This window comes from Crinia signifera, chromosome 19 (assembly GCF_055691185.1).
Source record: "Crinia signifera chromosome 19, ASM5569118v1, whole genome shotgun sequence".
Taxonomy (NCBI): Eukaryota; Metazoa; Chordata; class Amphibia; order Anura; family Myobatrachidae; genus Crinia; species Crinia signifera.
The window spans coordinates 7,755,845-7,777,615 of NC_139226.1; the positions used below are offsets into that span (position 1 = coordinate 7,755,845).

The 21,771-nt window shown below is 45.5% G+C and overlaps 1 protein-coding gene across 1 annotated transcript in view; it reads left to right on the top strand.

Annotated features, from left to right (window-relative positions):
• Positions 1 to 362: 362 nt before the first annotated feature.
• Positions 363 to 21,771, top strand: part of CDA (cytidine deaminase) — a 53,176-nt gene continuing 31,767 nt past the window's right edge. Inside the window, exon 1 of the mRNA XM_083161946.1 lies at positions 363 to 830. Within this exon, the coding sequence (XP_083018072.1) occupies positions 638 to 830 (193 nt within the window). The 5' untranslated portion in view covers positions 363 to 637. The remainder of the gene's footprint in view (positions 831 to 21,771) is intronic.

Below are 21,771 nucleotides of genomic sequence, written 5' to 3' on the forward strand. Positions count from 1 at the left end.
TGTTCCCACAGGAGCGCAGCCCCGCCTTCAGCGATTCGCGGAAGAAATAAAAAGTTCGATCAAACTGAGTTTTAGTTCCAAAGGCAGGAGAAACCATTTGATGGAGAAGGGGAGCACTATGAACGCAGGTTTGTGGATGCCTGCTCGGGACGGGCGGCTGACAACACAATTGAGTGTAAGGTCTTTTGCTTATTAACATCGCGTCCATCTGAATCCCCCCCCTAATGTACAATACACCTGGCAGAGCCGCAGCAGCACAGGATGTGGACATTGAACGGTCACAGTTGCTGCACACAAGTCTAGGAACAGGTCAGCAGCCTGTCACTCATCCCCCAGTACCCAGTGACTGCCCAGTACACCTGACAGGGAAGACACTGGAAGCTCTTACTGGGACACACGCCCGTGGGGGAGGATACATTGCAGCCAGTCACCTGTGCCAGTCAGACCTCATACACACTCACCCGGCAGATAAGTCACACACACAGCTGACACTAACTGACATAGTATACATCACACACAGCTGACACTGACTGACATAGTATACATCACACACAGCTGACACTGACTGACCTAGTATACAGCCTACAGAGCACACACGTATATACAGTACATATACACAGCATACTATACACAGAAGATGAACAATCACCTCGCTAGCCAAGAAGAGGACTTATCGGCCAACACCGGTGCATCGGCCTCCATCCTGGGGCCAGAAGTAATACAGAACCTTCTGCGACAGAGCCAAGAAGCCAAAATGTTTGCCCATTGCCCTTACAGCAAGTTCCGAGTTGGGGCGGCGCTCCTTACTCGGGATGGGAAGATCTACTTGGGTGAGTAGCACTTACCTCTCTGTACACTTATAGTAATATATACGTGTGATCAGAAATTGTGGGGTCCGGGACTGCCATCACCCCCCACCTTTCGCTTCCTCTGCAGCCCCCAAAACTGGTGCCCCTAGAAAAAGGCAGAATTATCATTGGTGTGGCAGGCGCAGTGCAACGGGGGCCCCTTAGAACTAAGGGACCCACTGCTGCCCCTGTCACACTAGCCCTGTCACCCACTGCTTTTCCCTGTCACCCTCTGCCTCCCCCTATTACCCACTGCTGTGCTGCATATTTGGAAATGGTTTGGGGTGGATAAGGGGGGCCCAAATCAGATTTTTGTACCTGAGCCCACAACCCACAAGTGCCACCGCTACCCCTAGGTACGACCGCAGCTTTCCCTGCAGTCATGGAGGGGGGGGGGGGGGCAATTCAAGTGTTGCTTGGTTCAGGCGTGCACCGCTGTTACTGTTATATGAAATCGTTTACTTCTGCGTGTTATTTCAGTTGTAATGCAATGCAGGTCAGGCGGCGGCGGAGGGAGGCAGCGCTGCAGGGGTGCAGGCTCTCTCCAGATTCCAAGTGGTCTGGCTGTCCGCATGAAATCTACTGAAAACTGCCCTCCAAAAATGGCCGCTGCTTGGAGGAGACAAATGCTAGAGGTTCTACTGGACCTCTATCGTCTGTCAACAAAGCACAGCACCATACCTCCCAACAGTCCCGATTTTAGAGGGACAGTCCCGATTATCAGGGCCTGTCCCGCTGTCCCACCCGCGGGGGGCAGTGTCCCGCGGTGTGGGGGGGCTGTTGGGAGTCCCCCCTGTCAGCTGCTAAGCAGCGGGGAATAAACGCTCACAGAGCCTCTGGGTCATGCCCCCATAGCGGCAAAATGGGGGCGTGGCCTCACGGGAGAGCCACAAGTATAGGCCACGCCCCAAATTTAGGCCACGCCCCCGGAAATTTCGGCGCGCAGCAGCGTCCCGCCTTCAGACCTGGCAGAGTTGGGAGGTATGCAGCACGTACAGCGTGGCAACAAACAAGAAACCCCTGGCAACGAGCATGTAATCCCATGTAATGAGCAAAAAACCCTTGCAACAAGCATGTACCCCCCAGCAACGAGGAAGAAACCTCTGGCAACAAGCAAGAAACCCCTGTCAACAAGCATGTACCCCCAGCAATGAGGAAGAAACCCCTGGCGACGAGCATTTAATCCCTGGCAATGAGCAAGAAACCCCTGTCAACAGGCATGTACCCCCAGCAATGAGGAAAAAACCCCTGGCAATGAGAAAGTACCCCATGGCAATGAGGAAAAAACCCTGGCAACAGGCATGTTACCTCTTGGCAAGGAGCATCTAGGTAAAATAATTATGATACATTTTGGGGGGTGCATCATTTTTATAATTGCCACGGGGTCTCTGCAGACGTGACCTGTTATCTGTGACACCCCTCTGTTTGAGGTCTGCATTACACATGAGTGCTAGGCGTTACCGTTTAACTAATACCCTATGGGCAATAAATTGGATTAAACATTTTATTCCCTTCCTCCATTATACTGGAGAGTTTGGTCGCGTTTCAGTAGTAATATAAATGTCTAACATTCTCCCAACGACCAATATAATATACCATATACACCCAGTCATATTATATTATGGAGGAATTTGTACGCACAGGGTAATGCTGGCCCAATAAGGATTTTACTGCAGGTCTGGCATTCTCTTAAAGATTACTGAAGTCAAGGTCTTCTACAATAGGACTTAGAAATGTGTCTGATTCCCATGTTACATCAGCTAAATAGTTACCAGGGGCGTGTGGCCCTGCTCCGACATCAGTGGTGGAACTTGTGGGTGGTGAGCAGAAATATAATGTGGGTCCCCCACCTCCACCTCAACCGAAGTTCACAATATGTAACATGGTAGTTGGTGACAGGGGGAGGCAGAGTGTGACAGGGAGAGGCAGCAGGTGACAGGGAGAGGCAGGGGGTGACAGGGAGAGGCAGTGTGTGACAAGGAGAGGCAGAGCGTGACAGGGAGAGGCAGGGGGTGACAGGGAGAGGCAGAGGGTGACAAGGAGAGACAGAGCGTGACAGGGAGAGGCAGAGGGTGACAGGGAGAGGCAGATGGTGACAGGGAGAGGCAGATGGTGACAGGGAGAGGCAGAGTGACAGAGGGAGGCAGAGGGTGACAGGGAGAGGCAGGTGGTGACAGAGAGAGGCAGGTGGTGACAGGGAGAGGCAGAGGGTGAGAGGGAGAGGGTGACAGGGAGAGGCAGAGTGTGACAAGGAGAGGCAGAGGGGAACAGGGAGAGGCAGAGTCACAGTGAGAGGGAGTGGGAGGCAGAGTGTGAAAGGGAGAGACCAAGGGTGACAAGGAGAGGCAGAGGGTGACAGGGAGAGGTAGAGTGTGACAGGGAGAGGCAGAGGAGGCAGAGTGTGACAGGGAGAGGCAGAGGAGGCAGTGTGACAGGGAGAGGCAGAGGAGGCAGAGTGTGACAGGGAGCGACAGTGGGTGACAGGTAGAGGTAGAATGTGACAAGGAGAGGCAGAGTGGAACAGGGAGAGGCAGAGTGTGACAGAGAGAGGCAGAGGGTGACTGGGAGAGGCAGGGGGCAGAGGGTGACAGGGGGAGGCAGAGGGTGACAGGGAGAGGTGGGGGCAGAGGGTGACAGGGGGAGGCAGAGGGTGACAGGGAGAGGCGGGGGGGGGCAGAGAGTGACAGGGAGAGGCAGGAGGAGCAGAGGGTGACAGAAAGAGGCAGGGGGCAGAGAGTGACAGGGAGAGGCAGAGGGTGACAGGGAGAGGCAGAGTGTGACAGAGAGAGGCAGAGGGTGACAGGGAGAGGCAGGGGGCAGAGGGTGACAGGGGAAGGCAGAGGGTGACAGGGAGAGGCGGGGGGCAGAGGGTGACAGGGGGAGGCAGAGGGTGACAGGGAGAGGCGGGGGGCAGAGGGTGACAGGGAGAGGCAGGGGGCAGAGGGTGACAGGGAGAGGCGGGGGGCAGAGGTTGACAGGGGGAGGCAGAGGGTGACAGGGAGAGGCGGGGGGGGCAGAGAGTGACAGGGAGAGGCAGGGGGAGCAGAGGGTGACAGGGAGAGGCAGGGGGCAGAGGGTGGCAGGGGGAGGCAGAGGGTGACAGGGAGAGGCAGCAGGTGACAGGGAGAGGTAGAGGGTGACAGGGAGAGGCAGAGGGTGACAGGGAGAGGCAGAGGGTGACAGGGAGAGGCAGAGGGTGACAGGGAGAGGCGGGGGGGCAGAGAGTAAAAGGGAGAGGCAGGGGGAGCAGAGGGTGACAGGGAGAGGCAGGGGGCAGAGGGTGGCAGGGGGAGGCAGAGGGTGACAGGGAGAGGCAGTGGGTTACTAATATCCATTGCATACTAATACTCTATACCAGTGGGCGTTTGTTTCCCTTCTCTTTCTTTTTATCTAAATAGTTATATAGAGAAACAGGCTAAATGATAATGACCTGCTGGATATAGCATCTGGGTGGGAGCAGTACAGGTGTGAGTAGTATGGGTGGGAGCAGTACAGGTGTGAGTAGTATGGGTGGGAGCAGTACAGGTGTGAGTAGTATGTGTGGGAGCAGTACAGGTGTGAGTAGTATGGGTGGGAGCAGTACAGGTGTGAGTAGTATGTGTGGGAGCAGTACAGGTGAGAGTAGTATGGGTGAGAGCAGTACAGATGTGCATAGTATGGGTAGATGGGAGCAGTACAGGTGAGAGTAGTACAGGTGAGAGTACTGTAGTATGGGTAGATGGAAGCAGTACAGGTGTGAGTAGTATCAATGGTAATAATTATATAGCTAAAGAACAATAAGTGAAATGTGCAGTTTACGTACTTATTCCGTAACCTGCGTACCCTTTATTCCTAGCTACGTGCGAACAAAACGTAGTGCAGCGTAGCGTACCTTTTCCGTGTATTGTACACAATAAATCAGTTACAGTAATTGGAAATCCCTTCGCAGTACTTAGTCTCTAATCTGCGAATACCTTTTAAGGACAATGTCCGTAATATACGCTATCGCTAGATGCGAATAATAGACGAGACCACGATATAACAAGTGCGGAGATAGATTCTCCAAAATAGTGTATTTAGTCCCTAGTGGACAAAAGGGGGTTACAGAAAGAAGAAATACAGGATAACACGTGATACACTGGCCCTTATTCTGGTTGGTGCGGTATTATCCGCGTGCGTTCGTGCCGCCGATGTTTTGTGTCTGCGCATGTGCAGAGGCGTCTCTGCGCATGTGCGAGCCGGACGCACGGCCACATTCCGCATGAAATGTGTACACTACGAACAGGGGGTGCTGCATATTTGGAAATGGTTTGGGGTGGATATGGGGGGCCCAAATCAGATTTTTGTACCTGAGCCCACAACCCACAAGTGCCACCGCTACCCCTAGGTACGACCGCAGCTTTCCCTGCAGTCATGGAGGGGGGGCAATTCAAGTGTTGCTTGGTTCAGGCGTGCACCGCTGTTACTGTTATATGAAATCGTTTACTTCTGCGTGTTATTTCAGTTGTAATGCAATGCAGGTCAGGCGGCGGCGGAGGGAGGCAGCGCTGCAGGGGTGCAGGCTCTCTCCAGATTCCAAGTGGTCTGGCTGTCCGCATGAAATCTACTGAAAACTGCCCTCCAAAAATGGCCGCTGCTTGGAGGAGACAAATGCTAGAGGTTCTACTGGACCTCTATCGTCTGTCAACAAAGCACAGCACCATACCTCCCAACAGTCCCGATTTTAGAGGGACAGTCCCGATTATCAGGGCCTGTCCCGCTGTCCCACCCGCGGGCGGCAGTGTCCCGCGGTGTGGGGGGGCTGTTGGGAGTCCCCCCTGTCAGCTGCTAAGCAGCGGGGAATAAACGCTCACAGAGCCTCTGGGTCATGCCCCCATAGCGGCAAAATGGGGGCGTGGCCTCGCGGGAGAGCCGCAAGTATAGGCCACGCCCCAAATTTAGGCCACGCCCCCAGAAATTTCGGCGCGCAGCAGCGTCCCGCCTGCAGACCTGGCAGAGTTGGGAGGTATGCAGCACGTACAGCGTGGCAACAAACAAGAAACCCCTGGCAACGAGCATGTAATCCCATGTAATGAGCAAAAAACCCTTGCAACAAGCATGTACCCCCCAGCAACGAGGAAGAAACCTCTGGCAACAAGCAAGAAACCCCTGTCAACAAGCATGTACCCCCAGCAATGAGGAAGAAACCCCTGGCGACGAGCATGTAATCCCTGGCAATGAGGAAAAAACCACTGGCAATGAGAAAGTACCCCATGGCAATGAGGAAAAAACCCTGGCAACAGGCATGTTACCTCTTGGCAAGGAGCATCTAGGTAAAATAATTATGATACATTTTGGGGGGTGCATCATTTTTAGATGTGCCCCTGGGGTCTCTGCAGACGTGACCTGTTATCTGTGACACCCCTCTGTTTGAGGTCTGCATTACACATGAGTGCTAGGCGTTACCGTTTAACTAATACCCTATGGGCAATAAATTGGATTAAACATTTTATTCCCTTCCTCCATTATACTGGAGAGTTTGGTCGCGTTTCAGTAGTAATATAAATGTCTAACATTCTCCCAACGACCAATATAATATACCATACACACCCAGTCATATTATATTATGGAGGAATTTGTACGCACAGGGTAATGCTGGCCCAATAAGAATTTTACTGCAGGTCTAGCATTCTCTTAAAGATTACTGAAGTCAAGGTCTTCTACAATAGGACATAGAAATGTGTCTGATTCCCATGTTACATCAGCTAAATAGTTACCAGGGGCGTGTGGCCCTGCTCCGACATCAGTGGTGGAACTTGTGGGTGGTGAGCAGAAATATAATGTGGGTCCCCCACCTCCACCTCAACCGAAGTTCACAATATGTAACATGGTAGTTGGTGACAGGGGGAGGCAGAGTGTGACAGGGAGAGGCAGCAGGTGACAGGGAGAGGCAGGGGGTGACAGGGAGAGGCAGTGTGTGACAAGGAGAGGCAGAGCGTGACAGGGAGAGGCAGGGGGTGACAGGGAGAGGCAGAGGGTGACAAGGAGAGACAGAGCGTGACAGGGAGAGGCAGAGGGTGACAGGGAGAGGCAGATGGTGACAGGGAGAGGCAGATGGTGACAGGGAGAGGCAGAGTGACAGAGGGAGGCAGAGGGTGACAGGGAGAGGCAGGTGGTGACAGAGAGAGGCAGGTGGTGACAGGGAGAGGCAGAGGGTGAGAGGGAGAGGGTGACAGGGAGAGGCAGAGTGTCACAAGGAGAGGCAGAGGGGAACAGGGAGAGGCAGAGTCACAGTGAGAGGGAGTAGATAAGGCACACTTTTTCTTCAAACTAATTGGTTTTGACAGGTCCACGCCCCTTTTATACAGGTTGTCCACGCCCCCATTTATACCACTTTGATATCAAACTTGATATGATCGTATCACGTTTGATATCAAAGTGGTATAAATAATATTAACCCCCGTATTAAAATATAATTGGTTTGAGGCTGTAACTTCATACACTGATATTGACTATGTGAAATAACACATATATAAAGCTCGCTTAATGTTATCTTAACCAGCTGGAAGAATTTCTAAACATAATGCTAAAAAAGTTGTTAGAAAAATATGGTATACAACAGATATATAATTCGTAGAAATGTAGATCTTGTTTTATATCAAATTTGATTTGTGTAGGATGTCGCGCAACGCCGATCATCAAAACAGCCGGCTGAAAGCCAGGTATTATAACGTATTAAAGCCGGGGAGTTTTTGTGGCTTTGATAAATATTATAAAGCTTTGAAAAATAAATTTAAAAGATCCGATGTGAGAAAATGGTTACAAGAGCAAGACGCGTACACATTGCACAAACCGGCTAGAAAAAACTATAAAAGGAATATGATATGCGTATCGGATATAAATCAACAGTGGCAATGTGATTTGGTATCACTCATAGATCTGGCAAAGCACAACGACGGCGTAAAATATATACTAACCGTCATCGATATATTCAGTAAGAGGGCCTGGGCTGAAAGTCTGACTGCTAAGAGCGCGACGACTGTCGCTAAGGCTTTTGAAAAATTATTCCAACAGGGGGACGTACCGCGGAAACTACAAACCGATAATGGTAAAGAGTTTCTAAACAAAGTCCTAAAAAAGTTGTTAGAAAAATACGGTATACAACATTTCACAACCAATAATGATGTGAAAGCAGCCGTTATAGAACGCTTCAATAGGACTTTAAAAACACGAATGTGGCGATATTTCACGGCGAATAATACATACCGATATATAGACGTTTTACAAGCGTTCATTACCAGTTATAATAACACATACCATAGAACGATTAAGCGGGCGCCGAATGAGGTGGATGGCTCTAATGCGCTGGATGTCTTCAAGACGATATATGGCGATTACTTTAGAAGTAAGAAAACAAAGGCTTGTTTAGCGGTCGGGGACCACGTTCGTATCTCAAAATATAAGGATATATTTCAGAAAGGTTACGAACAGAGTTTTTCTGAGGAAATATTTGTAATACGCGGCGTGAACACTAAAGGACTTAAGCCGCTTTACACGTTGGAGGATCTCTACGGGGAGGCTATAACGGGTAGTTTTTACCCCGAAGAACTTCAAAGTATACCGAAAAACTATAATAGGATTTACAAAGTGGAGAAGATTTTAAAAAATAAGACGGTTAGAGGGAGGAAACACGTATTAGTCAAGTGGCGTGGATACCCCACAAAATTTAACAGTTGGGTCGCTGCATCGGAGATAAAAGATATATAAACAAAGAGGAAGATGGATGACAAACCCTTCTACATAACATTGCCGAGTAACGCCTCAGCCGATACATTTCCACAAAATAAGATTTCTGACTATACCACAAAGTTAGCAAGGCCTATAGACTTAAGTGGAGATTGGGAAGTAGCTCTTACAGAAATACAATACCCACACACCTGGAATACAATCGATGTGCGTGATTGTGTGTTGAAAATAACAAAGTGGGATGGGACGAGCGGTACAGCAACGAGGGTTTGCGTTAAACCGGGGTTTTATGAAACCATCGGGGCGTTACTGTTTTCTTTCAACGCTGAAATTGACCGACATAAACTGGATGGTTTAAAACTATTGTACGATCCGCTTGAACGAGAGATAATCATTGACAACAAGGCGATGTACAACATCACAGCCGGTCCTAAATTGTCGAGAATACTGGGGTTATACCCGAAAACTAAGTTTTTAAAACCGTGCGCCGACATCAACGGCGGGCAATATACGCTCTTCGTGTACACAGATATTATCGAACATCAGAGGGTCGGTGATAGTTATGTTCCGTTGTTGCGCACCGTTGAAATAAAGGGCCGTAACAACGAGATGGTCACTATACGGTATGAGAAGCCCGATTATGTTCCGTTGTGCAAGACGCATTTTGACACTATAGCCATAGAGATAAAGAATGATCAGAACGAAAACATGTCATTCAAGTTTGGGAAAGCGAACGTGAAACTACATTTCAGACGCCGCAAATCCGAATTTTATTAAAGACAATGGTGGCCGTTAAAAATTATGGTGACCCGGGGCTCTACGCGCAATATTATAAAACACAGGCCGGTAATGGATTACCCGGTTTTCACGGCAGCGCGTATATGTACGGGTGCGGTTTAGGTGGAATTTTTCGAAGCCTGTTCAGAAAAGCGGTACCGCTTTTCCGAAGAGGGCTGGCGATAGCAAAGCCCCACGTGAAGAATGCAGCACGCAACATCGCGAAAGACGTCATCGGACAAGCCACAGCGGCTGTTGTGAGCAAAATACACGACGCAAATCAAGCGAAGCAAGATGGATCAGGTTTAATCTATGCCAGGAAAGGGGCGGCTAAAAATAAACGGAAGCGGGCAATACGACTTCCGACATGGTGCAGACCCCTTTTAAACAAAAAACGGAGCAGACGCGGCTTAATTAAAAAAAGGAAACCGAAGCGAAGGGTCGGTGATATTTTTTAAGCATGTCTTTCATACACAATGAATCCATGGAATGCGCAAAATCTGAACTTGACCTTTTTGACGTACCACCGACGCAGACCAGCGTAGAGAAAAGCCTCTACGTCGAAGTTCAACCTTTGGCGGCATTATCCGAGACCGCGCCGCTTGAATTCTACATAGCGGCCAGCGGTGAACACTACTACGATCTGAACAACACGTTGCTGTACGTGACCTGCAAGATCGTACGGCCTGATAACACGGCTATACCTCAAGACGCCAAGGTCGCTCTTATTAATTACCCCATAGCAACTTTATTTAGTCAGGTTGATGTCACTTTGGGCGATAGGCTAATATCGCAGTCCAATAATCTTTACGCTTATAGGGCCTACATAGAGACCATACTGAATTATAGCTCAGATGCGTTATCCACAAAACACACAACTGGATTATTCTACAAAGATGTGGCTGGAGAACACAACACAAGAGCCCTGGATGGTGTAAACACAGGGTTTATAAAAAGGGCAAGAACAACGGCACAAAGTCGAACGGTTGAATTATTGGGGCCGCTACACTGTGACCTTTTTCATCAACATAAACTAATATTGAACGCCGTGGACTTGAAGATAAAACTCATCAGAAACAAAGATGCTTTCTGCTTAATGTCTGCTGAAGCGGAGGCCTTTAAAATTCAGATTGTTGCAGCGTCCCTGTTTGTGAAAAGAGTTCAGGTCTCACCCGCAGTCCGGATTGGACACGCCCAGGCCTTACTGGCCACCAACGCCAAATACGCGATCGATAGAGTGGGCATGAAGATCTATAGTATACCGACGGGGAGCCGCGTATTTAATTTAGAAAACCTGTTTTTAGGCCAGGTACCAAAAACAGTTATAGCCGCTTTTGTAGATAATGAAGCGTTTTCAGGAGCCTATGACAAAAACCCTCTACGGTTTGAACATAAAAATGTAAACTTCGCATCCCTATACCTGGATGGAACACCGCATCCGGCCAAACCATTTCAACCAGACTTTGAACACGGTAACGCGGTTCGCGAGTATATGTCGCTCATTCAGATCACAAATAAGCAGAAATCAGATTCGGGTATACTAATTGACCGTGAAGAGTACCTCAACGGCTACACACTATTTGCTTTTGATCTGTCGCCTGAACAGGAATGCGCGGAGCATCTGTCTCTAATCAGAACCGGAAATCTACGAGCTGAATTCCGGTTTGCAGGAGCACTAGACCGGACAGTCAACATAATAATATACGCATTATTTGATAATATCATCGAGATCAACCAGCGGCGCGATGTGCTGTATGATTATCTATAAATGAAATAAATAATTTTTATATTTATCGTATATTTACCAATATTCATCACCCCATCAGCGATATGAACACATTACAGATAAATTGTATACTGTACGCTAATCCGGTGACGCGCCTGTTTTTTAAAGGGACCTACCCGTGTGATATGCTTCCGAGCGGTAAACTATCGCAATACCCCTGCGCGTTTGTAATCAACACACACAACAGCGCCCAACCGGGGGAGCATTGGTTGGCCGTTTATTTTAACAACCAGCGCGAGTGTTACTTTTTGGACTCTTACGGTTTAGAACCTGACAATCCCCTATTCCCAAAGGCCATAATAAATTTTTTAAACTCAAATTCAAAAAGAATTTACCACCAAAATAAGCAGTTGCAAGGTTTTAACAGTACCGTTTGTGGGCAATATTGTATATACTTTATATTTTTCATGTGTAAAAATTACAAATATACAGATGTGTTGGACCGTTTTAGTTTTGATACAAAACGTAATGATCGCTATGTATCAAACTTTGTAAGACGTCTCCCTAGAAGTCATTGTTTGAGTCGATATACGGGTAACTGTATACAGTCCTGTGTCACCAGTAACCAACATGTGTTTGATAAAAATAATGTGTAATACAAAATTGTTTGTGTAACTTGTAACTAATGTTGTGATTGAAATGCTGTATGTACATTGCTTATGGTTACTTTCTATTAAAAAATCTTGCTTATTGAACTTTATATCGTGTGATTACATATTTTTGCAGACAAACTGGTTAGAATCAAAGAACAAAACAGCATTTTATAAATCATAACCATATTTTATTGGTACAGACAAAATGTATTTACAGCAAAATAATCACGAATAACACGATAAACTTTACAGTTAAAACAATACACTAAATACATGATACATTACAAATTAAACGTCATCGTACAAATTAAACACACAAAAATACATCGTATAAAAACATTATAAATTAGTTATATGTTAAAGGTTCAACCACTGCGAATCCTGAAACAGATTTACGGATCTTTTCCTCGGTAGTAAGTATCCGTGTGGCGTTGTTAACCCGGGGGAATTTAAAGCATTTATACGACTTTTTTTAATGTTGTGTATTGGGGAGGCTATATTTACATTGCCAATTTCATCATCGTAGATTTCAGCTTTTAAGCGATCTAACTGTAATCTGTTTGATGCATTACCAACTACAGTGGACGGGATATTCAACTCAGCCATAGCGCGCATAAATTCAATCCATCCGTTAGGCATTTTATGACTCGTCACGCTGTGATTTTGCGTGATACCCCTTATCAAGTCTAACACATTGGATCCTGGCACTGTGACGCCTTTATACATAAACACACCCTTGCGGTCCCAATTCGCAATGTCTTTAGAGCGAACCATTTTACTCATTAGTATTTCACAGTTCTTTTTATACCGCGCATTAACACTGTTCAAGACATCGTGGTAAACAGCGTCGGTAGCGTCGTCTTGTGTAGGGTTAGTTGTATCCTCAACAGCATTTGCACCGGGTGATAAAAGCGTTAAAGTTGACATTTCTCTATCAGTTTGTTTACTCAACACCAGGTATCTCTGTAACACAGCTGTGTAGCGTTTTGCCTTTTCATACTCTGATAAAGCATTATTATGTAGTATACTTATGATCTCAGCATCTAGGCCTTGCGTGGCTGTTTTGCGTATATCATCGTTGTTTGGTTTGTTGTTTAAACGGTCTATCTGTTGCTGGGGGACCAGATACATTTTCTCAGCGTATTCCATCACCGGTTAGACAGTAGTCCGGTAATTAATGGAATGGCAAATCCTAGCAACGATCCGATAAACCCACCCGACTGTTTCACCAACCTCTTCTTTTTCCCAATGGCGCATTTCTTATTACAAAGCGATTTTATAAGGGACCTCTTCTTTTTAAGGTAGTTCAACTGGCGCTGTGACAGGGGTATTTTACCTTTAAGCGTATTGAGAGCAATCTCACATATGGCTGTCACCAAATCGTTTGAAGCGTTGGATAATATAGCGTTTCTTTGGGCCGGTTTGGCTTTAATGAGGGTTTTTAAAAGGGCCCAATTACGCCTTATCCTGGTCGACATGTTCACAGCTGTTAGAAGCGGTAATGAATGACTATAGGATGCGCGGTTATAGCTATTTAGAACCCCGCTTCTTAACAACATAAGCTACTGGTGTGTCGGGGGGGAATAAACCGCTTCGTAAACGATAATCATCAAGGGCATTGTTTCTTAAATCAACCAGTAAATAACCGTATGGAGGCTCCGTAGCGGACTCATAGGCTTCAAGAAAAAAACGATATTTTGATGGGTACATTTGTCTAGCCAGAATGCTAACCTGCATTTTATCCCTGGGGTTTTTAAACAGGACCATATATTTTGTGTTTAAATGTATAGTCCTGCTCTTTCTACCTTGACAAAATATGTTTTGCACAAGGTACATGACACTGAGATTACGATGGTGCACATACTTTGTGAACGCTTTCTCAACCTCAGAATTATTACTCGCTGCATCCATCAAGTCATCTATCACCGTTAAATTAATCTTATCAGGGGGAAAAAGCTGGTCGTCGCTAAATGACTCGGGCAACCCCTCTATAAAACGCATACCAGGGTGTGCACTCAGAAGTTGGTCATATATCGGTTGCCAACAGGTGTAAAACCAAACAATATTATCAGGTACATGCGTCATATGTGTGGATGCGTGTTGTATTAGCGTTTTCACAAAATAACTTTTCCCCGAATTGGAGGGTCCGGCTAAAATACAGGAGAAGGGGTGTTGAAAACGGATATCCATCTTAATAACCAAATGGTAGGGTTGTAAAATTATCCGTGAGGTTACGTTTAGTGTAAACGCACTTTTGCGTTTTCTGCAGCATACGGGTTTCAATCTGCCAGTACTTTTTCACACGTACTATACCGGGCTGCCTGGTCACAATTTTTTTCTGATCCTCGCCTTTGGGGTTTAAAGGATAATCTAAGACCAGTTCTTTCAGACTGTCAAAGTTAACGTGCTGCTCATTACAAACATTCAACGTTATACCTTTGACCTTGAGGCTCGTCTTGCCGTTGCTTAGTCTATAGCCGTATGACTTGGGGCCGGCTGAAACAAACTCTGTTATATGCGTACCAGATGGTAGTTCGCTGGTCAACTCCCCTAGATAATCGCCTAATGGCGGATTCCAGTCACCGGGCCTGCTGACAAAAATTACAGAATCTGTATCGTGATACAGACATCTATCTTGTAATCTATCCAATAGGTTGTACAACTCGACGCGGGCGTGCGCTGTGGTAAATGCTGCTATAAATATATTTGTTGTTGAAGACCTGGTATAATGGTCTTTGGCGTATTTCCAGTTGACCATAACAGTTTCTGAGTCTATGAAGTCTAAAGCAGACACCTCATAGTGTGGTTGAAAGGCATATTCAAAAAGCTTATCAGGATCTGTCACTAGACAAGTATTGGGCATGTTGCTACGTTGACCAAATTTACCCCATAATGAGTTTAAAAACAATTTAGAAATTTGTCTTTTGGCGGGGTTGACATTTATGTGTTCGTGTCTTAAAGCTATGCCCTCATTTTTTTGATACGCGTCTATGTACTCTTGTTGTTTCACAGAGTCTGTACACCAATCGGGGTAACCAGAAGCCTCCTGTTTATCTCTGAGGTGTGTTTTAACCCCTTCCTGACAGAGCCTGTTTTTGCCTTCCTGACAGAGCCCTTTTTTTCAATTCTGACATGTCTCACTTAAGTGGGGATAACTTTTTTTTGCTTTTACTTATCCCAGTGATTTTGAGATTGTTTTTTCGTGACACATTGTACTTCAAGTTAGTGGTAAATTTTCGTCGATACAGTCTGTGTTTTTTTGTGAAAAATACCAAAATATCGTGAAAAAATGGAAAATTTAGCGATTTGCAAAATGTTAAATTTTCTGCTTGTGAGACAAATAATCTTACCACTCAAAATAGTGAATAACTAACATAGACCATATGTCTACTTTATGTTGACATCATTATTTCAACTTCCTTTTAATTTTTTGGGACACTAGGAGGCTTACAATATGAATAGCAAATTCTCAAATTTTCAAGAAAATTTCAAACACTGATTTTTTTAGGGACCAGTTCAGTTCTGATGTGACTTTGAGGGACTTGTATGTGAGACACCCCCATAAATGATGCCATTTCAAAAACTGCACCCCTCACAGTATTCAAAACAGCATTTTGGAAGTTTGTTAACCCTTTAGGTGTTTCACAGGAATTAAAACAAAGTGTAGGTGAAATTTCAAAATTTCTTTTTTTTTGCAGATTTGCAATTTTAATACATTTTTCTAAGGAACACAGTACATTTTACTAGAGAAATGTGACTAAAAATTGATTCCCCCAATTCTTTTGTTTTCATAAATATCCTATATGTGGCCCTAGTGTGCACGGTGACCAAACCACAGGCTTCATAATAGAAGGAGCACCTACTTGATTTTGGAGCCTCCTTTTTATGAGATTATTTTTTAGGCACCATGTAGGTTTCTAGGCACCATAACATGCTAAAAGTTAGGAACCCCCCCACAAGTGACCCCATTTTGCAAACTACACCCCTCAGGGAATTCAGCTAGGGGTATAGTGTACATTTCAAACCCGCAGGGGTTTCACCAATTGTGGTACAACTGGGCAGTGAAAATGAAAAATTATTTTTTTTACACAAAAATGCAGTTCTGGCTCCAAATTTGTCATTTTCAGAAGGTATGAAGGAGACAAAGCACCCCAAAATCTGTGCCCCAATTTCTCCCGAGTACAGCAATGCCTCACATGTGACCAAAAAATACCAGTTGGGTGCATGGCAGGACTCAAAAGGGAAGGAGTGATTTTTGGATTTTGCAGCTCAGATTCTGGTGGAATTTTGGTGGGTGCTATGTCGCATTAGCAAGACCCCCCAAGCACCAATACAGTGGAACCCCCCCACAAGTCACCCCATTTTGCAAACTACACCCCTCAGGGAATTCATCTAGGGGTATAGTGTACATTTCAAACCCCCAGGGGTTTCACCAATTTTGATACAAGTGGGCAGTGAAAATGAAAAATTACATTTTTTTACACAAAAATGCAGTTCTGGCTCAAAATTTTTCATTTTCAGAAGGTATGAAGGAGAAAAAGCACCCCAAAATCTGTGCCCCAATTTCTCCCGAGTACGGCAATGCCTCACATGTGACCAAAAAATACCAGTTGGGTGCATGGCAGGACTCAGAAGGGAAGGAGTGATTTTTGGATTTTGCAGCACAGATTCTGGTGGAATGAATGGTGGGTGCTATGTTGCACCAATACAGTGGAACCCCCCCACAAGTCACCCCATTTTGCAAAGTACACCCCTCAGGGAATTCATCTAGGGGTATAGTGTACATTTCAAACCCCCAGGGGTTTCACCAATTTTGATACAAGTGGGCAGTGAAAATGAAAAATTACATTTTTTTACACAAAAATGCAGTTCTGGCTCACAATTTTTCATTTTCAGAAGGTATGAAGGAGAAAAAGCACCCCAAAATATGTGCCCCAATTTCTTCCGAGTACGGCAATGCCTCACATGTGACCAAAAAATACCAGTTGGGTGCATGGCAGGACTCAGAACGGAAGGAGTGATTTTTGGATTTTGCGGCTCAGATTCTGGTGGAATTTTGGTGGGTGCTATGTCGCATTAGCAAGACCCCCCAAGCACCAATACAGTGGAACCCCCCCACAAGTCACCCCATTTTGAAAACTACACCCCTCAGGGAATTCATCTAGGGGTATAGTGTACATTTAAAACCCCCAGGGGTTTCACCAATTTTGATACAAGTGGGCAGTGAAAAAGAAAAATTACATTTTTTACACAAAAATGCAGTTCTGGCTCAAAATTTTTCATTTTCAGAAGGTATGAAGGAGAAAAAGCACCCCAAAATCTGTGCCCCAATTTCTCCCGAGTACGGCAATGCCTCACATGTGACCAAAAAATACCAGTTGGGTGCATGGCAGGACTCAGAAGGGAAGGAGTGATTTTTGGATTTTGCAGCTCAGATTCTGGTGGAATTTTGGTGGGTGCTATGTCGCATTAGCAAGACCCCCCAAGCACCAATACAGTGGAACCCCCCCACAAGTCACCCCATTTTGCAAAGTACACCCCTCAGGGAATTCATCTAGGGGTATAGTGTACATTTCAAACCCCCAGGGGTTTCACCAATTTTGATACAAGTGGGCAGTGAAAATGAAAAATTACATTTTTTTACACAAAAATGCAGTTCTGGCTCACAATTTTTCATTTTCAGAAGGTATGAAGGAGAAAAAGCACCCCAAAATATGTGCCCCAATTTCTTCCGAGTACGGCAATGCCTCACATGTGACCAAAAAATACCAGTTGGGTGCATGGCAGGACTCAGAACGGAAGGAGTGATTTTTGGATTTTGTGGCTCAGATTCTGGTGGAATTTTGGTGGGTGCTATGTCGCATTAGCAAGACCCCCCAAGCACCAATACAGTGGAACCCCCCCACAAGTCACCCCATTTTGCAAACTACACCCCTCAGGGAATTCATCTAGGGGTATAGTGTACATTTCAAACCCCCAGGGGTTTCACCAATTTTGATACAAGTGGGCAGTGAACATGAAAAATTACATTTTTTACACAAAAATGCAGTTCTGGCTCAAAATTTTTCATTTTCAGAAGATATGAAGGAGAAAAAGCACCCCAAAATCTGTGCCCCAATTTCTCCCGAGTACGGCAATGCCTCACATGTGACCAAAAAATACCAGTTGGGTGCATGGCAGGACTCAAAAGGGAAGGAGTGATTTTTGGATTTTGCAGCTCAGATTCTGGTGGAATTTTGGTGGGTGCTATGTCGCATTAGCAAGACCCCCCAAGCACCAATACAGTAGAACCCCCCCACAAGTGACCCCATTTTGCAAACTACACCCCTCAGGGAATTCATCTAGGGGTATAGTGTACATTTAAAACCCCCAGGGGTTTCACCAATTTTGATACAAGTGGGCAGTGAAAAAGAAAAATTACATTTTTTACACAAAAATGCAGTTCTGGCTCAAAATTTTTCATTTTCAGAAGGTATGAAGGAGAAAAAGCACCCCAAAATCTGTGCCCCAATTTCTCCCGAGTACGGCAATGCCTCACATGTGACCAAAAAATACCAGTTGGGTGCATGGCAGGACTCAGAAGGGAAGGAGTGATTTTTGGATTTTGCAGCACAGATTCTGGTGGAATGAATGGTGGGTGCTATGTTGCACCAATACAGTGGAACCCCCCCACAAGTCACCCCATTTTGCAAACTACACCCCTCAGGGAATTCATCTAGGGGTATAGTGTACATTTCAAACCCCCAGGGGTTTCACCAATTTTGATACAAGTGGGCAGTGAAAATGAAAAATTACATTTTTTTACACAAAAATGCAGTTCTGGCTCAAAATATTTCATTTTCACAAGGAATGAAGGAGACAAAGCACCCCAAAATCTGTGCCCCAATTTCTCCCGAGTACGGCAATGCCTCATGTGTGACCAAAAAGTGGCAGGACTCAGAAGGGAAGGAGTGATATTTGGAGTTTGCAGCACAAATTCTGGTGGAATTTTGGTGGGTGCTATGTCGCATTAGCAAGACCCCCCAAGCACCAATACAGTGGAACCCCCCCACAAGTCACCCCATTTTGAAAACTACACCCCTCAGGGAATTCATCTAGGGGTATAGTGTACATTTAAAACCCCCAGGGGTTTCACCAATTTTGATACAAGTGGGCAGTGAAAAAGAAAAATTACATTTTTTACACAAAAATGCAGTTCTGGCTCAAAATTTTTCATTTTCAGAAGGTATGAAGGAGAAAAAGCACCCCAAAATCTGTGCCCCAATATCTCCCGAGTACGGCAATGCCTCACATGTGACCAAAAAATACCAGTTGGGTGCATGGCAGGACTCAGAAGGGAAGGAGTGATTTTTGGATTTTGCGGCTCAGATTCTGGTGGAATGAATGGTGGGTGCTATGTGGCATTAGCAAGACCCCCGAAGCACGGTGAAATTATGAACCTAATATTCCATAGATGTGTGGTATAATTTAAAACACTCCTTTATACATAGGCCGGGTTTGTCGGGGCAAGTGTCACACTGGAAAATAGTTTGCTTTCTTATTCCCTTTTTATAGCAAACTTTGCACCTTTTTTGTGTCCTGCCCTTTTTTCCAGTGGAGGGGATTTCATCAGGAAAATGCTGCCCTGGTACAATACGGGGGCCAGTACTAGAAGTACTGGGGCCCTCTGCCTGCTGGTTCCCAAATATTAGGCCCTTTATGACTTCCTCTTGAAAGTGCATAAATGTCCCCCTCTGGCCGGTAGAACGGAATAGCACGTAAGCGTTATACAGTGCCATCTGGATGATATACACGGCCACCTTCTTGTACCAGATTTTTGTTTTCCGCAGGGCACTGTACGGCTTCAGTACCTGATCTGAAAGATCCACTCCGCCCATGTACCTATTGTAATCCAGGATACAATTAGGTTTTGAGGTGTGGGTACTGGTACCTCGTACAGGGACGGAGGTGGTACTGTCTCCGTGAATTGTTGTCAGTATAAGGACATCCCTCTTGTCCTTATATTTGACCAACAACATATTTTCGGTGCATATTCCCCTGCTTTCACCCCTTCTCATTACTTGGGCAATGTGCGTTTTTGGGAGGCCTCTTTGGTTCTTGCGCACAGTACCGCAAGCTGCTGTACCTCTTGAACCAAGGGCCTTAAACAGGGGGATGCTAGTGTAAAAGTTATCCACATAGAGGTGATAACCTTTATCCAGGAAGGGGTGCACTAAATCCCAGACAATTTTCCCACTAACACCTACGAGGGAGGGGGGGCATTCTGGCGGTTGAATTCTTGAATCCTTCCCTTCATAAACCCTAAACCTGTGGGTGTACCCTGAGGTGCTTTCACACAGTTTATACATTTTTATGCCATACCTTGCCCTCTTACTGGGAAGGTACTGGCGGAATTTAACCCTTCCTTTAAAATGTATAAGGGACTCGTCGATACAAATAAATTTTTCAGGGATGTACACCTCTTCAAATTTGGCACTGAAATGATCAATGACCGGCCTGACTTTGAATAGCCGGTCAAAGGTGGGATCATCTCTGGGTGGGCACTGTGCATTATCGGTGTAATGTATGAATTTAAGAATTGTCTCAAATCGAGTCCGGGGCATGGCCATACGGTAAAATGGAGTACTGTACAGAACATCTGTACTCCAATATTGCCTAATTTCTGGCTTTTTTACTATGCCCATATGAAACACCAGACCCCAAAACGTCATCATCTCTACTGCATCTACAGGGGTCCACCTAGCAAATGATGACGTGGGGTTTTGAGCAATAAACTGCTGGGCATATAAATTAGTTTGGTCCACCATTAAATTTATAAAATCATCAGAGAAAAATAATTTGAAAAAGTCAATTTCTCTGAGACCTGTGGAATCAAATTGGATTCCTGGCATGGCCAAAAACTCAGGAACCTGGGGCTCAAAATTGTCTGGTGGTGGGGTCCATACTAGATCAATTATTGGGGGGGGAATCTCAGCTGATCTACGGGGGCGTCTTTGAGGGGGTCCCTCATCAGCAGAGGAGGAAGAGGAGCTTAAGGCAAATCCTTCAAATTCCCCGCTTGCATCACTGGCTGTGTCAGAGTCAGAAGCAAGCATGGCATATGCCTCCTCCACTGAATACATTCTCCTGGATGATTGGGAGGACATTTGGGAGGACATTTGGGAGGACATTTGGGATGCCATTTTTATTTTTGTGTTACCGGTAGTGAAATGTTTCAACACGTGTATAGTGTAGGGGGGGGCACAAACTTTATTTCAATCCGGGGGGTATGTAGTGTGTAGTGTGTATGTGGTGCAGAAAAAAAAAAAAATACTTTATACCAATAAAAAAAAAAAAAAATGAAGGGGTTAAAAAAAAAAAAAAGGAAGGGGTTAAAAAAAAAAAGGTCCTGCGCCAAAAATTGAGCACAGATGTTGGTCAGTAACGTCTGTCACTGAACAGCGCTCAAAGGCAACAGGAATTTGATCAAAAAAAAAAAAAAAAATAGATCAACCCTGTGCCGAAAGAGATGATCAGTGATGTACGTCACTGATCAGCGCACAGCGGCCACAGGACACCCACAAAATCACAGTGTGTGTAAAAAAAAAAATTAAAAAAATACCCCACAGCACACACACAAAAAAAAAAGGTGATCAGTGATGCGACACTGATTACCAGTGAGGTGCAGCAGGTGCACAACCTTTGGTGCAACTGACAGGTATATATAAAAAAAAAAAAACCTCTGTACCCCCAAAAAAGTTGCTGATCACCTCAGATATAGTGATCAGCACAAAAGGCGGGGACAGCAGACACAAAATTTAGCACTCTCTATCACTATCTCTCTCTATCTCTCTATCTCTCACTATCTAACACTATCTAACACTCTATGACACTGCAGCAGCAGCACTCACAGGTATATCTATATATAAAAAAAAACCTGCGCCCCCAAAAAGTTACTGATCAGTTAATTTATACTGATCAGCACAAAAGGAGGGGGCAGCAGTCAGTTATATAAAAAATATATAGCACAATCTGTCACTATCTCTCTCTATCTCTCTCTATCTCTCTCTCTCTATCTCTCTCT